The following is a 16543-nucleotide window of genomic DNA, read 5'->3' on the forward strand; positions in this document are numbered from 1 at the left end:
CTTCCCACATTTTTCCTTAAGCCCTTCTTTCCAGCTTATCTCTTAACTAAGGCAAGTGGAAAATGAAACCATTGCTTGCCATAGCAACTGCCCTGACAAGACCTCCAGCCGGCCCAGACCTGCGCAGGTGGACCATGGAGTGACCTCTAGAAGGACCCTACAACTACCTATAAGTCATTATAATACTGAAATCTCCACCCAAAGAGGAGCACAAGCCTCATTTACATAACATACAATGTGTGTATAGGCTTTGTTTCCCTAAGGCACATGCACCACCTATGCCCGCCTGTACATACAAGGACAAGGCTTCTCCATCTAAATATTCATCATAACTCTAAATAAAAGGAAACCATCCACCCTTGCTTGGGGAATCATGGCTTTGGAAGTCATTCCCCTTTCCCCGTAATCTCCTTACTTGCTGCAAATAAAGTTTTCTTTGTGTGACAGCTCAACTTGGTACAGTTTCTGACTCACCAAGGAGGGAACTCACATTGGTTTGGTTACAAAAGTGCATAGAATGGATATTCTTTAAACATCTGCTCAGCACTGACATTAATTCTATCCTGGATGTCCACTCACTGGATTAGGTCCACAGAAGGATAGTGTTTATTTTTCTCAGTATCCAGTTGGGAAATCAAGAAACAGTTCTTAGGAGAACTTGAAAGCTTCCAATGCTTGAGACTGAGGGAGAAAAACCCATTACAAACCATCCCCATTCTAAAACAAGAACCCTAAGAGTCCTGGCCTGCCACAGGGAAAAAGCCATTCAATTGGCTTCTTGGATTTGAATTAGAACATTAGCCACAGTACAATGTTATCTAGTCATGGGCACTTCAACTCAGTGAGTCAAGACAATAGAAAGAAAAGATGTTTCCTGTTCTTTCTTTCTTTCTTTCTTTTCTTTCTTTCTTTTTCTTTCTTGTGAGATTTTTTTTTCTCCAAGATTTTTTAGACTCAATAAATTTGGGTAACCTTTAAGACTTACACTATCTGAGATAGGGAGCCATACTGGACTCAAACAGACCTGGGCTGGAATCCCAGCTCTGCCACTTAGGCCCTGAACCTATTTCCTCATCTGTTAAAATAGGAGTTACTGCAAGGATAACATGAGAAAACATGAGAAAGCTTGTAGGACACAATAAACACTTAGAAAATATGAGTTTTCCTATTGACAATAAGGAATATACATTCTCTCTGTAACTTGCCCAAATCTGAGCTGACCACGGGTCTGGTTGATGCTCCATTGGTACCCTCAGGTAGATATCTAGCACTCTTTAGGACAGACCATCTGTACAACGTCAGTTATACATGCTATGATGTATGTTTTTAGTAATTCATCTGTGTACTTGTTCACTGTTCCCACTGAAATTCCATCAAGTCTACAATCTCAGGAGTTATAAACTCCTCAAAGGGCCATATCTGTTTACACCCATTTGAACAGCCTCTCAAATGGTAACAGGGACATAGTACACATCAACCCAGTGGCTGGTGGAGAAACCCACAGGAATGCACATTCTGCCTTTCTACACAGCTGGAATTTTTCAATGGTTCCCTTTTCTCTAGTTGGTGATGAAATGGCCTCTTTTGTGATCTTGTCAACTAAATTATATGTTCTTCAGGAAGAGGGACTGTACCTTTGTTTTGTTTTTCTTCTGCCAAGGCTTCCAGAGAGTACTCCCCCTAACAGGTGCTGTATCAATGTTTAATTAGCCAACTCTATGTCAAGTTGTGGCCATTTAGACAAACTTAATGTTCGAAGTGACAAATGCTCATTTCCTGTTTTCAAAGAGCAGTTAGGAATCTTTTTTTAAATTGCCAACACACATCATGTTTTTTAAAAAGTGAAAATTTGGGGTTGTGTACTTATTTAGGTTTTCAAAATTGAAAGGTTAAAGGGCAAACTATTCAAGAGTAAAGCATTCTTTTTAAAAATCTACGTCACGTAATAACTTGCAGACTGTGAAAAGAAAAAGATAATAGGACAAAATTATTGTGTCTGTTGCAATAGACAGAATAATAGCCTATCAAAGCACTAATTCACAGAACCTGTAAATATGTCACCTTATTGACAAAAGGGTCTTTGTAGATGTGATAAGCGATCTTGAGATGGAGAGAGTATCCTGGATTATTCAAGTCATCTCAGTGTAATCACAGGGTTCTTATAAGAGAAAGAGCAGGGGAGGACAGTCAGAAACCAGAGAAAAGAAAAAGCTAAAATGATGTCATTGCTGGAGGGGATGGGGGAATGATGTCATTCCATTAGCCAAGGAATGCAAGCAGCCTGTAGGACCTGGAAAAGACAAGGAGTGGATCCTCCCCTACAGCCTCTTGAGGGAATGACATCCCGTGCACACCTTGATTTTTGCCCATAAAACCCAGTTTTGTAATTCTGGCTTCCAGAGCTATAAAATAAGTTAGTATTCTTTTAAGTCATAAAGTTAATGGTAATTTGTCAGGTCAAGTAGAGAAAAACCAGACATAATACATATAACAAACTAACTATGTTGGAGTTTGAAATCAAAATTAAGAGATGTCATATGTAAGCAAACCAGAAAGATCGATGGATTAATTGCATTTTACATTTTTTTTAATTTTTGAACCTTAGCACAAAATGATGTTATCCAAAGGCTATGGGAAACACAGAATTAAGAAGGCACAAGAACCCAGTGTGGGTTATAGATGATAAGCAGAAACCAAGGGAAGCTAGGCCCTGGGAAGTACAGCCATGTCCCAAAGGGTCTGGGGTCCATCACTGTGGTTTCTTAACTGCCTTCAGGTCTGTGTCATTCCTTTACAGCACAGTGATGGGTGGGAAGGCAGGGATAAGGTAAGTCTATATTATATACCTACACCCTAGGTTTTAGGGGATGGTGGGAGGGAATATTTGTTCCTTTCAGCTTCTCTCAGGATCCACAAAGTTTTGCTTCTCACTAACATTCACACGGTATAGGATAAAGAAGGGTGTTCAGATGGCTGGTAGGAAAGAAAATGACAAATGTCTACCACTGGTTCTGATCATCTGAATTATCCAGCACAGCATTTAATCAAGAAATTTAAGATACTGTCATGAAGACCCATTCATCTGTAGTTATAAAAAACATAAATAATTTAATCTCAAGTAAATTAGAGAATGTTTGCAAATTCTGTTCCATGTAAAGTGTTCCACTTTCCTCTTTTTGTCCCTCCTTCCTTCTTACCTTCTCTTCCCTGCTTCTGGGTATATCATTTGAAAATCTGGCACGTTAGTCTCTGGAAACAGTATTTACCCAAAATTGGCAATCTGGGAGGATCTAGTGTGAGCTGGGTACTGGATGTCTGCAGCAATATAGGCAGGGAGAGTGTGCAGCTTTCTTCCTCTCTCTTCCTCTCTCTCCCTCTCTCTCTCCCCCTCTCCCCCCTCCCTTTTCTTTTCTAGTTCCCCATGGCCTCCCACCACCTCCACGGAAAGGTAAAAACAGAATACTCCTATGGGGTAGAATGAGCAGCTAATCCAAGCAGCAGGGCATGAAGGAGCAAGCAGAAACTTCACCAGCACAGGGCAAGGACAGGAGAGCATAGATGTGGATCAGGGCCAGGCTTACCCTGCCATTCTGTCCTTGGATAAAAAGATGATTCACCACTTTGTGGTGAATGGCACTTTGTGGTGACAGCTCTCTTAAGTCACACTGTTCTAATATGGACCAGTATCCTCTGCAACAGGTAAAGTCTCTCGGCCTGGGCTCTTCCTTCACTGTCTGTTGCCCTGGGATTGGACATTCCTGTGCTGAATGTCTTACTTTCTGTATTCCATGTCACTTACTCTTCCTTTGTTGTAGCAAGTCCTCCTCAAGCTTCTTTAGAAAGGGTATATAGTGTATGAGAGATAAGGTTTTGAGACCCTGACTGTCTTGAAATGTCATTATTATTGACATTTTATCAATGGTTTAGTTAGGTATAGAATTACAGGTTGAAAATAATTTTCCTTTGGAAATTTAAAGGCATTGCTTGTCATTTTGCTTCTGGTATTTCTGTTGAAAGATGCATAGCCATTCTAATTCCTGTTTCTTAATTTCTTTTTTCCTCTCTGCAAACTTGGGAGAATTTTTTCACTGGGCAATGGGCCCAAATGACAATATGCTTTATTTCCATTCATTCTTCTGAATTTGTTAATGCTTATTTATTTTTGAGAGAGAGAGTATGAGCGGGGGGGGGGTGCAAAAGAGAGGGGGACAGAGGATCAGAAGCATGGCTGCTTCTGCTATCATGGCTGCAATAGTTTTGTCTATCTCTCTATCATGATAATTTTTTTTTCTTTTCTCTGCATGAGCTCTATCTCCCCCAACTTAATATTTTTGTTTTAGTTGGTCTCCATCTTCCATGCTAGAGACTTTCCACAAATATCCAGTGATCCTTGGGTTATTCAGAGGAGCTAAAATCCTGATGGAAAGTGTGGGGCGTGACTTGCCAACTTTGAACTTTACTGTAGGATGATGGTATGGAGGTTATATTTGTTGGGAAGATGTCTGATGTTAGTGTCTTAAGGTCTTCCGTCTTGGCTGGTCATACTCCAGGGAAAAGTCTTTGAATCTCAGAAAGATAAAGGTGTCAGTGTCCTGTAAGCTGAATGAGGAATATTGGCTTTTAGCACCAAGCACCCAGAATGTATATTGTCACTTAATTCCATTTGTTGTTTTTTTTTTTTTTTTTGAATAGTACCAACACTCAACTATGCCTGGCACCCATCCCCAATTTAGCAGCCCTCTGTTTTATTCCAGAAAATACATCTCCAGATGTTGGTCTGGGTAGTAGTGGCATAGCATTGAAGAGCAATACTTTAGGATAGAACTGCTTCTCAAACTTTCATCCCACCTTTCATTGAAACACCAGTTACAGAGGTATCTGCTTCCCTAGTTCCTCAGCTTTTTGGGAAATTCACAGTGTAAATCTAGATTATTCTCAGCTTTCTCCCACTACTGGTTTGGGATTCAACTTCCTAGGGTGCCTAGGTGGCTCAGTCAGTTAAGCGTCCAACTCTTGATTTCAGCTCAGGTCATGATTTCATGGTTTGTGGGTTCTAGCCCTGCATCAGGCTCTGAGCTGACAGTGTGGAGCCTGCTTGGGATTCTCTGTCTCCCTCTCTCTCTGCCCTCCCCTGCTCACTCTCTATCCCTATCAAAAATAAATAAACATTAAAAAAAAAAAAAGGATTCAGCTTCCTTAGGTTGTTCATTCAGTTCCCAATTTTCCATCTACTTTGCAGCTTCACAATTTTGTTGTAACTGTCTTCTGTCCTTGTGGGTCTAACTATCTTTAAAAGAAAATCTATATGACTCTAGTTTTAACGGGATTTTAGAGGAGATACTTTATATGCTCTCTCACCCCTGAAAACATTCAGTATTTCTGATTCCTAACCGAGTCTTATCCTCAGTCATGTGCCAACTTGTGGAGGTTTTGCTGTCAATTTGCTTTATTTTTGCTTTTATTTTGAGGGCGTTAGGCCTTCCTTACTTCTTAGCCAGCATTCGTGGCTATAAGAGGAATCATGAAAGCAGGCTAGTTTCACAGCTGCAGTTATGAGGCAGAAGGTGGGCTCCAACACACTTCTGCAAGGGGCATATTTTATCCTTCAGTGTCAGCACACTGGATGGTCAGGAACGGCAGGCCACGTGCCTTCTTTTTCTTTCATGAGATCTATCTTGCTAACATGTGAAGCAGTATCCATGTTGTAAGCACCATGCTTCCCTTCCCTGGACCTTACGGGGAGTGATTCTGTAGTGAGTAGTACATCAGGGATGCGGAACAGACAAGGGCGACGGAGCCCCTTCCCATGTCAGGCTTCAGGCTGAAGCAAGCCTGAGCTGGAACAGAGAGAAAACTAACACCACTAAGGCGAACTTGGAGTTCTGATCATGTTAAGGGAATACTCATCTGGATATACCTTCTCATCAAGGGCCTGAGCTTCCTACTTGGAGCAATGGATCCATTGCCTCCACAGATAGAAACCCATCTAACTTGAATGGGACAAAAATTACATGTTTATTTTCACTAAACTCTAACTGAAATTTAGCATGTCAGGTCATATAAAATGCTGGCAATGAAATGCAGTAGTATTACTGGTACCTGTGACCACCCTGTCCAGAAATTAAATATTCATAATTTACTCTAGATTAATGCAGATGTCTCAACACACAGTTTACTTTCATGACTACATCACAAGTATCGGGACTCGGACCCATCACCAGATCTTGCACTAGATCTTGTGCCAATAAAAGAGCATAAACACCATATTATCACATTGTTTAAGTATCTTGGGAATAGTCTTTCAATAGCATTGGTTTCCTTTACAATCCTCTGTATTTTGTTTTATTCATTTAAAAACATTATTCCTAGGGGTTCCTGGGCTTCAAAGGAGTCCATGGCATAAGAAAGTTGAGACACTGATCCAGAAGAGCCATGAACCTGCTGAAGTGTACATTCAGGGTGGAGGAAGCTTACTTCCACTCAGTCACGTGTAAAGGGCTGCAGGAGGTAGAAATCATCCAGCGTGCCAGGTGCACAAGTCAGCTGATCATGGCAACCAATGACGAAGGGCTGCGATGGGCACTGCAGGGAGACATCACGGAGAGGAGGCTCTGGCTCAGACCTGAGTGTCAGGCATAGCTGCCAGGAGGAACTGAGACGAGCAGTGCAGACAGGAACTGGGTAGGGCAAATGGACATGAGCACATGGTTCTCCAGGCAGAAAGCAGAGCCTGAGTAAAGGGTGGGGGTGAGAGGGCTGGCATATCTGAGAACAGATGTTTCTGTGCCCAAAGGTAGACTTTGGAGTAGAGAGAGGTGAGGAAGAAGCAGAACGTGGATCTTCTTTATTTGTCTGCACATTTCATCAAGCCCCACCAGAATGTAATCTGCTTGGGAGTCTATTTTATTCACCCTGTATCTCCAGTGTCTAGAATCGTAGCAAATGTACAGGTAGGAGTCAGATCACAGAGAGCCGCAGAGATCATGTAAAGTTTTTAGATTTTATCGAAGAGGTAAAAACATCTGTTTCTGGAATGACTGATCAAGAAAAGAAGATAGGTGTGGTGAATTAAAAAAACTCCTGAGGCACCTGAGTGGCTCAGATGGTTAAGTGTCCAATTCTTGATACCACACTTGTGGTCATAAGATCAAGCCTTGCATCAGGCTCCATGCTGAGCATGAGCCTGTTTGGGATTCTCTCTCTCCGTCTCTCTCTGCCCCTCCTCCATTCACACAGGCTCTGTAAAAAACAAAAAAACAAAACAAAAAAACAAAAAAAACAAAACAAAAAAAACCAGAAAACCCCACAAAACTCCTAAACCCACACTGGAATTATTCATAAGATATGCCCTGAAGGGATCTTTGTCCAGCTCTTGAGTTCTGCCTTGCTGCACAGCAATGGGAAGATGTGCCAGAAAACCTGCATGGAAAAATTTCCAGAAAGCCAAAATCCTAAGGACAGTGAGAAACTCCACTAAAGTATATGTCAAATGCTATGAAATGTGGTTTGTGAACTGCCAGCCTGAAAGGCCACAAGTTAAAGGACCTTGCACCTAAATCCCCATTCTACAGAAATTTAAGAAATATAAATTCACAAATAAACCTGATATGCAGATACAGAAAAAAATAAAGGAAACTGGGTAACTATTTCTAGGATTTTTCATTTGAAAATTTGCCTTACCCTGCAATTTTAAGTTGAAGCATTTTTGCCTGTTTTCCATTTTCAGCTATGAAAACGAAGTGTAACATCTAGATCTGGAAAGAAAAGATGTTATTTTTACTTTAAAGCTTGTAAAACAATATGCTTTCCTAAGGATTAATTCCCATCTTGTGGACATTTGCATATATCCATCAGAGATCCTTCTCAACAGGCTACCTATCATGGTATAAACATAAAGGTTACTCTCTAATTAGTTTGAGAACATCATTACCCACCACCATTGTCTACTGTCATTTAGATTCACACTCTCAATCACAGCTCTGGTGTTTTCTCCATCCCTTTAACTATTTGATACAATTAGACTTTAATAAATGGAGGTTCCACACCTGTAAGGACTCCATTCACAATTTTCCATTTTAATTTTCAGACCTTCGTTTTTCTCTCCATGATTTCCCCCTCTTTTAATTCATCTACACAATAGCCTATCCCCTGTGATACCCAACTTCATGTCCATCGAAATACCAAGAACATATATTGGAAGTAATCAATAAACTTATGTCAAAGTGAGTCCTCTACAATGCCCTATCCCCCAAGTAATCTGGTAAATTTTTTTAAGGTTTAATTTTGAAAGAGAGTGAGAGAAAGGAGAGAAAACACTAGTGGGGGAGGGGCAGAGAGAGGAGGTAGAAAATCTCAAACAGTGCGCAGAGCCTGACACGGGGCTCCACCTCATGAACCTGTGAGATCCTGACCTAAGCCGAAATGGAGAGTCAGACACTTAACCGACTATGCCACTAAGGCGCCCCTCAAAACTTTCAAAGTGAGGGTGATAAAAGTGCCAGGTAGTATTCCAAGCCCTTTAAATACACTAACTCATTTAGTCTTCATAAACTTTCCGTGAGAATAGTACTTTTATCACTATTTTATCAAAGAAACAGCTGGGGTCCACAGAGTTAGTTAAGCCCCTTGTTCACAGATACCCCACTAGTAGGTATATGAGGCTGGGTTCATCCTCAAGCAGGCTGGCTGCAGAGCTCAGACCTATGGCCATTAACATATGTTGTCTTGGGGCTCCTAGGCGGCTCAGTAGGATGAGCATATGACTCTTGATTTCGGCTCAGGTCATGATGCCAGGGTCGTGGGATGGAGCCCTGCATCCGGCTCCATGCTGAGCATGGAGCCTGCTTAATATTCTCCCTCTCTCCCTCTGCCCCTCTAGCCAGTTCATGCTCTTTCTCGAAATAAATAAAAAATAAAATATGCTGCCTCTTGATTACACGGTCCATGACTATTGTGTACATGCATCTGTGTATGTCTGCAGAAACCCTTTGCAAAGCCTGCCTTATTTAAAGTTAATTATTTGCTCCCCTATTTAAGCACTGCATGCAGCAGAAGGGAGGCAGCAGCAAAGGGCTCAGGGCATGTGTCTAGTTAAACAAATATAAGGGCAATAAGGATGCCAATCAGTTCCAACGGATGCTACACAAGTGAGGGCAGGAGGCCTCATCCTATTTTAGGGGGTTGAGAGGGAAGACTCCTGAAGAAAGTGACGTTTCTGCTAAAACCCAAGGACAAGCAGGAGTTGGCTAGGCAGTGTGGGGAACGGAAGGAGCAGAATGAGTGTCGGAGAAAGGCACTAACCCCTGAGGTCATGAGGATGGCCAGAACGTGCCCTGAAATTTTCCTGCAAAGCCTCCCAATTCCTGGCTGTCACATCCCAAGCTGGTTGACGTGCTGCCCCACTGGCCAAGGTGACATGGCTGTACCGTAGCACCAAATAAACCATGTGTTCATTCGTTTCTCTAGCCAGCTGCTGTCCAGGCCAGATAAGGCAAGTGTTTTAGAGGCATGATTTCATGTAGGCACATCCTAGAATTAAAGTTATTTAGGGATGCCTGCAGGAAAGCTGAAGGAAACACCCCAAAGGCCAACAGAAGCATGCTTTACTGAATTTACAATGCAGAAAATATTTGTAGTTCCTTAGACATTTGCATTGCTATAAAAATTACACTTTATGGTATAATTATTAATGGTTTGAAGAGAAATAAACAGTATAAACGAAATATGGCCAATACTATGAAAATGTAAACCATATAAATCAAAATCATGAAACAATTATTCAATACCCAGAGGCCTACTTAATATATACATACGAAATTTCTTACACACATATACAATAAAAGCCCACAAAAGCCTTCACTCTGAAGCCGATCACTGTACAAATATGAAAATAAATCTTTATCTTTTAACCTCAACTTTATCTTCAGCAAGAGGGTTGTATGACTTGGGTTTATGCAAATCACATTTGGTATTAAATAATCAAATGTCACATATGTCATATAAAGCAGCAAGTGGAAAAAATAAATTATGAAAATGCATGAGGCTAAAAGTTAACAGTGAAAAATGTCTCCTTATCCAACATTCTTTTCCATGATGAAATTAAAATATTATCCAATGTGTCAGGATGCATAAAAAAAGGAGCATAATAGAATTGTGATTTTAAAAGCTCTCAAAGGAAAAATTGAGTCAAGATGAGTTAGCTGCACAGGACTATGCCAATGTGTCACAATAAGTCTAAGTTAAAAACATTAAATATTTTTTTCTTACCAAAAATACACTGTAACTTTGAGAACACCTTCATGAAATCAAATGTGAGTAATAATTATGATTTTCCACCAATGCAGCTGAAAGAACTTTCAAGTAGCTTTTCTTTAAACAAGATTGCTAACCAAAGCTGTAAGTCTCTAATTTGGATTTTATTGCCAAAATATTTATCTAGGTTCAAATAAAGATGATTGCTTTGTCTATTAAAGGTGCCTTTATAATCTCCGAATCTATGGGTGTACTAACCATACAATCCAGAGGCAAAAGCGAAGATAATACTTCTGTATCAAAGGTATACTCTACGTACAGACTGTCATACAAACACAGAGAGACACTCTGGGGGAAAATAAATAAAGGCAATACAACATGTATATTAACGCGGTTTTGTGCAACTGCACCAAACACCTGAACATGTGTGCCCTATGTCAACACAGAAGATCCTTTCTAACCTGGGCTCCAAAAGATGCCACAGAGACAAACAGAAGTGGCCAAATCTGCATCTCACCATAGTCCCAAAATAACCACCTCCCTGCCCTGTTCCATTTGACAAGCAAGGCATTCTTTTCAGTCAAAAATATAAACTTCTTTTTCTGCAACCAAAACCACACAACAGAAATGCATGGTAGAGTTGCTGAGGATAGATCAAACTTTCCAGTGGGGGGAGGGGGGGGGCTAGATGTCAATAGAGAAAAGGCAAGCTTTTCAAAGCTAAAGGATGCTGTGGTTACTTATAACCTGTGTGTGTAACATATCTGGTCAGTTTTCATTTAAAAAAAAATGAAGGTAGGGAATTTAAGGTTTGATCATAAAAATCATAAACAGGAGAAAACTGCTACATGGGATTCTTTTAATTCAACAAAAAGGAACGTTATTAGCTCACATAATACCACAAATAACCACTATTCTTTAAGTTTTTTCAGCAGACTGCTTGGAACCTGGACCTATATGAACCAAGGTAAGTTCAAACGTCTGGTTGGAAATAACTTAATTGGTTCAAGACCACTGAAAGCCAAACACCAGAAACCAGGCTTCTCTCTAGGGTCAGGTGTCGACTCTCTCAGCTGCTAGCGACATTTCGGTGGAGAAATCTGGGAGGCACCGCAGGTTCTAGAAGAGCAAGGCCAACCAAGCTGTTGGTGAGCAGGAGTCACTAGTCACATTCAACAAAGGACTTGGACTTCCCATTCCTAAGGACAATTCCTCTTTTGAAGAGTTGGGTTTCCAAAACCACACATTTCTATCACTGTTCATTATTTCAGGAAGCAAATGCTGGCAACTAGGGAGTTGAGGGATTTGCACTGTATTGGAGATTATGTTTGTAAACCATGGGAAGGTAGGAATCAAGCATGCACATTTTCATTTGGCAAAATGTTAAATTGTTTCTACTGGTAGTATTTTTTTTTTTAATGAGGTATAATTCACATACCATAAACTTCAGCCATTTTGAAGTATATAATTCAGTGTTATTTTGTATATTCACAGTTGTACAACCATTATCACAATGTAATTCCAGAAAATTCTCATCCCCTAAAGAAACCACATACCCATTAGCAGTCACTCCCAGTTCCTGTGTGTCCCCAATCCATGGTCATGACTTACTGGTATATATTTTTAAGTAAAGAGTGACAACTTTCCTGGGCATTGCATTTTTAGTAGTATGTGGCCTCCTAAGTTTTCATTAGAATTTTTAACATTGACTCTAAACCATGGATTTTGTAAGTATTCTGAGATTACATTACCATTTTTTTCCAACTCTTTGTCACAAAAAAATGTTTTTTTCTTTATATATATAAAAAAATAGATTTTTCTGTCTCCACTGGAGCCTAACACATTACCATGTTTTTTCTCAAGTTCTGTTGTTTCAGAAATGAGAAAAGTCAATATCCCCAATATTTAAAAAGTACAACCGACCAGAGTCCTTATTAACTGTGGGCCAGCAGGGGCTCCTTCCCGCTCCATACAGCACACAAAATCTGAGAGGTCAAGGCCCGCAAGGCCAAGATGCTTGTTTCACAGATGAGGAAACAGATCTAATGTGGGTTGCTGACAGATCTCAGGCCACAGGCTAGTTAGCAGTAAAGCTAGGATGGTAACCCCTTTTTACTAATATTCTACTATCGAATATTTGAAATAAAATTTTGTCATGGATTATCTACGAAGTCAGCTACACATGAATCTAATTATGTCAGTTTCTTCTACAGCTTTGATCTGAGCAGGTGACTTTTTTTTTTTTTTTATCACTTTTTACACATTATCTTGGAGACTCTGCAAGGACAAGACAAGTATATTTAACCAGGGGGCCCAAATCATTCACTGAAACATAGCAAAAAGCCAGGGCTCCAGAGAGATCTAGAGCACGATTCAGACTCCCACACTGTAACTTCCCACAGGCAGTGTCTGTAGGATGTACCACTCTGCAAGAAGCAAACAGGTCATGGAAACTTAGCACCCTGGGACTTGAGAGGCCAAGGATGTGTGGGATTTAACTACTGCAACAGTTCTTCATCTGGGTTGACTTTTTGGAACTGGTCCCGCTCAGATTGGTAATGGATTTGCTGTCATCCTCATCGGTTCTTTTTTTCACTTCCCTGGGGGAAGGGGGAAAGGGAGGGAGGGAGATAGGAAGAGAGAAAGAAAGAGAGAGAGAATGAATTATCGAGGTACAAAACCGAACCACAAATGGCTTTGTAGAAATAAAAACAACACTGCTAAGCATTTGCTGTGTGCCACCCAGACCTTGTGGTAAATGCTTTATAGGTATTGACTGTCTTAATCCTCACCAGGACCGTATGAATTTGTTGTGCCCCATTTGATATATGATGAAACCAAGGCAAAAAAAAAAGGTTAAGAAATTTCCCTTCGGTCAGGCAGCTGGAGGAGACACAGAGCTGTGCTCTGAGCACCAGGCTACACTCACACGTGCACAAGGCAGGCACACACACATGTGCATAGGTACACACACACACACACACACACACACACACACACAGCCTACTCTTGCTCTCTCTGGTGGTTTCATATACTTTATTGTCTCCCACATGCACAGCTCACTCCTTAATACTCTGGAACCTGGCTTCCATCCCTGACTCATGCTCGCTGACCTTCATGAAAACAACGATAACTTTATAACCATTCTTTAATTATACATGATCATGGATGTCGTGATGAATGTTTAAGTTAAAATCCAGAAAAAGAAAAATCTTCCTAAATTTCTCTTAGAATTAACAGCTAGAGGCAACAATGACAAAAGATCTGTAAAATCTTGCAAAAGTCTCCTAGGGAAAGATCCTTCCACGTGTATTCCTTGGGATGCTCGTGAAACATGCAGGGACCCTGAAGTCCCACCTGAAACTACTAAGGACTGGCGTATTCCTAGTACAGCAATATATTTCAGTAGAAATAGAATATAATCCACATATGCAATTTTAAATTTATTAGAGACCACATCAAAAAATGTAAAACCAAACATGCAAATTTAATTTTATTAATATATTTGATTCAAATGAGTATAGCAAATATATTGTCATTTCAGCATTTATTATCAATAAAAACAGTAATGAAGTATTTTATAATTTTTATACTGTCTTCAAAATCCAGCATATACTTAATACCTACAGCACACTTAATTTGGGTTAGCCACACTTCTGGAATGTCCGAATTGGTCAGCACAACTCCAGAAGGTGCTCATTTGTGCTAATAACTTTTGAAAACCACTATACTGTGAATTGGAAAGAAGATGCCTCAGCGGAAGAAAAAAAGAGAGAGAAATTAATTCTTGCTGAAGGCCAGCTAATAAATGCTAGGCTTTACGTTTTTACATTTTTCTTATTTAATGCACATTCACATGCACACAACATAAACACACATGCAACCCTGACAGGTTGACAGGTGAGTACTATTATCCTCTCTCCACAGGTAAGGAAACAAAGACTCAGGATAAGAAGGAAGAAACACGAGCCAACCTAGAACAGCCCATGAGACTCATTTCAGACTTCTGACCACCAGAAGCGGAACATGATAAATTTGTACTGCTTAAGGGACTACGTTCGTGGGGGTTCATTACAGCAACAACAGGAAAGTGATACAACTTCCAACTGCATCATCTCAGACATTTGGTCATTCAACAAACTCTGGGACACTCTCTGTGAGCTTTGAGGGGGAGAAAGTCTAAACAAATCATTACAAGGCCCTGAGAGAGCTGCTAATGCCCATACACAGTGTGATGTGGGAATACAAAGGGTATACCACAGTCGTGCTGGCCTGCAGGAAAGGAAGGCTTTATGGAGACAGCTTCATGGAGACTTTGACAATGGAGGGATCTCTTAAAAGGACAGGGATTGAAGGGTTCCTGGGTGGCTCAGTTGGTTAAGTGTCTGACTTCGGCTCAGGTCACAATCTCAGTTTGTGAGTTTGAGCCCCATGTCGGGCTCTGTGCTGACAGCTTGGAGCCTGGAGCCTGCTTCGGATTCTGTGTCTCCTCTCTCTGTGCCTCCCCGACCTGTGCTCTGTCTCTCTCTCAAAAATAAATAAATGTAAAAAAAATTTTTTTTAATTTAAAAAAAAAAAAGGACAGGGATTGGCCTTCAGTTAATGAGGAAAGGAGAGTCCAGGTGCAGGGAACAGCACGCATAAAGGCAAGGAAACATAAAAGAGCCTGGCCACAACTAGAAATAAAGTTTGACTGTGTCCACAGATTATCACTCCTTTGGGAAGCAAGATAAGAGATGCCACCAGAAAGGTAGGTGAGGCCAGGCTGTGAGGGTTTAGACATGTTGGATACAGTCATGCCTTCAGAATTTCTACTTGTTTATGGGTTGGGGATGTGGTTATGGAATTTTAAAAAGAAGTGGAGGTTAAAAATACAGAAAGTGGAAGTCACCAGCTAGAGACAGTTCTAGAAACACTGGGGACAGAAGGCATTAGGTGGAGAGAGAGTAAAGAAGAGAATGTGGAATGCAATCCTGAGACTGCCAACACTGAAGTGACAAGCCTACGCTTCAGATTCACGTGACAAGTCCCAATGATGCCACTTAGTAGCTGTGTCACTTTGAACAAGTTGATCAAGCACTCTAGTTCTCCATTTTCTGATCTGTAGAATGGGTATAATAATCATAGCAACTTCACAAGACAACTCATGTCTCTCCTTCTGGGGGTTCCAACGGCCTCTATCAGCTACAATCATCTGGCTGCCTGGTCATATGTTTCTTCTTTTCCTCTCATGTTATTATTTTTTTGTTTTCAGAGAGAGGGAGGGGGAGGGAGGGGGAGGGAGGGAGAGAGAGAGAGAGAGAGAGAGAGAGGGAGAGAGAGAGAGAGACAGTGTGAGCAGGGGAGGGGCAAAGAGACAGAGAGACACAGAATCTGAAGCAGGCTCTAGGCTCCGAGATGTCAGCACAGAGCCCGATGTAGGGCTTGAACTCATGAACCGCGAGATCATGACCTGAGCTGAAGTCGGACGCTCAATCGACTGAGCCACCCAGGCGCCCCTCTTCCTCTCATGTTAAATTGCATGGCCTGTCTCATATTTATTTCCTCGGTATCTTTACTGAATCATGTATGGGGCCTCCATGGGCTGAGTGCTCACATAATGCAGACATTATAGACCCTGAAAACAAATATTAAGGAGGAAAAACATGTACCCACACTTTTCATCTGGCCTTCGGGTTTCTTTAATCCATCATAAATGCAGGCATGTCCCACTTTAAGGAAATCAACAGGGTTAAGGCTGGGAAAACTAGACTATCTCTCCAAAAACTACCACATGCTTAACAGCTGCATTTTAGGTGAGTCAGTCTCATGGATGGATTTACACCCACAGGCTCAGCTCCTGGGCTGAACTGATAATATCAACCTAAGCATTTTTTGTGGGTTTTTTTTTTCAATTTTCAGGCCATTGATCAATTAAATGCCCCTGGAACTTGAATCTAGTGCAAAATGCTTAAAGCTTGTGGTCCTGGTATGGCAAATTCACCTGCCAAGGGATGATGATTGTGACAGATGTCCCGTCAACATTACAAGGAAATTGCATTTCTAGGAGAAACTTTTCCTGGGATTGAGAGGTTTCCAGAAAAAGCAGTATTAGTAGTTGCAGGTGTTAACCAGACATTTATGGCCTCCTTTCAGAACAGAATTCTGTTTCAGACAGTGCAAATTCATAAACTCTTATAGTACACGTTTTAAGATGTAACACAGTGTGAAAGGGGCCACGACAGGAATTATCTTGTGAGATCCAAATAGAGAATGTGACATGCTTTGGATGATACATAGCTTTTTGAAGGAT

General features: G+C 40.9%; 1 protein-coding gene across 2 annotated transcripts in view; it reads right to left on the reverse strand.

Annotated features, from left to right (window-relative positions):
• Positions 1-11946: 11946 nt before the first annotated feature.
• RASEF (RAS and EF-hand domain containing) overlaps positions 11947-16543 on the reverse strand; it is a 77531-nt gene continuing 72934 nt past the window's right edge. For both annotated transcript variants that reach the window (XM_049648962.1, XM_049648914.1), the window contains one exon: positions 11947-12851. In XM_049648962.1, coding sequence (XP_049504919.1) covers positions 12746-12851 — 106 coding nt within the window. In that variant the 3' untranslated portion in view covers positions 11947-12745. The remainder of the gene's footprint in view (positions 12852-16543) is intronic.

Source organism: Panthera uncia, chromosome D4 (genome assembly GCF_023721935.1).
Source record: "Panthera uncia isolate 11264 chromosome D4, Puncia_PCG_1.0, whole genome shotgun sequence".
In the NCBI taxonomy this organism is placed as follows: Eukaryota; Metazoa; Chordata; class Mammalia; order Carnivora; family Felidae; genus Panthera; species Panthera uncia.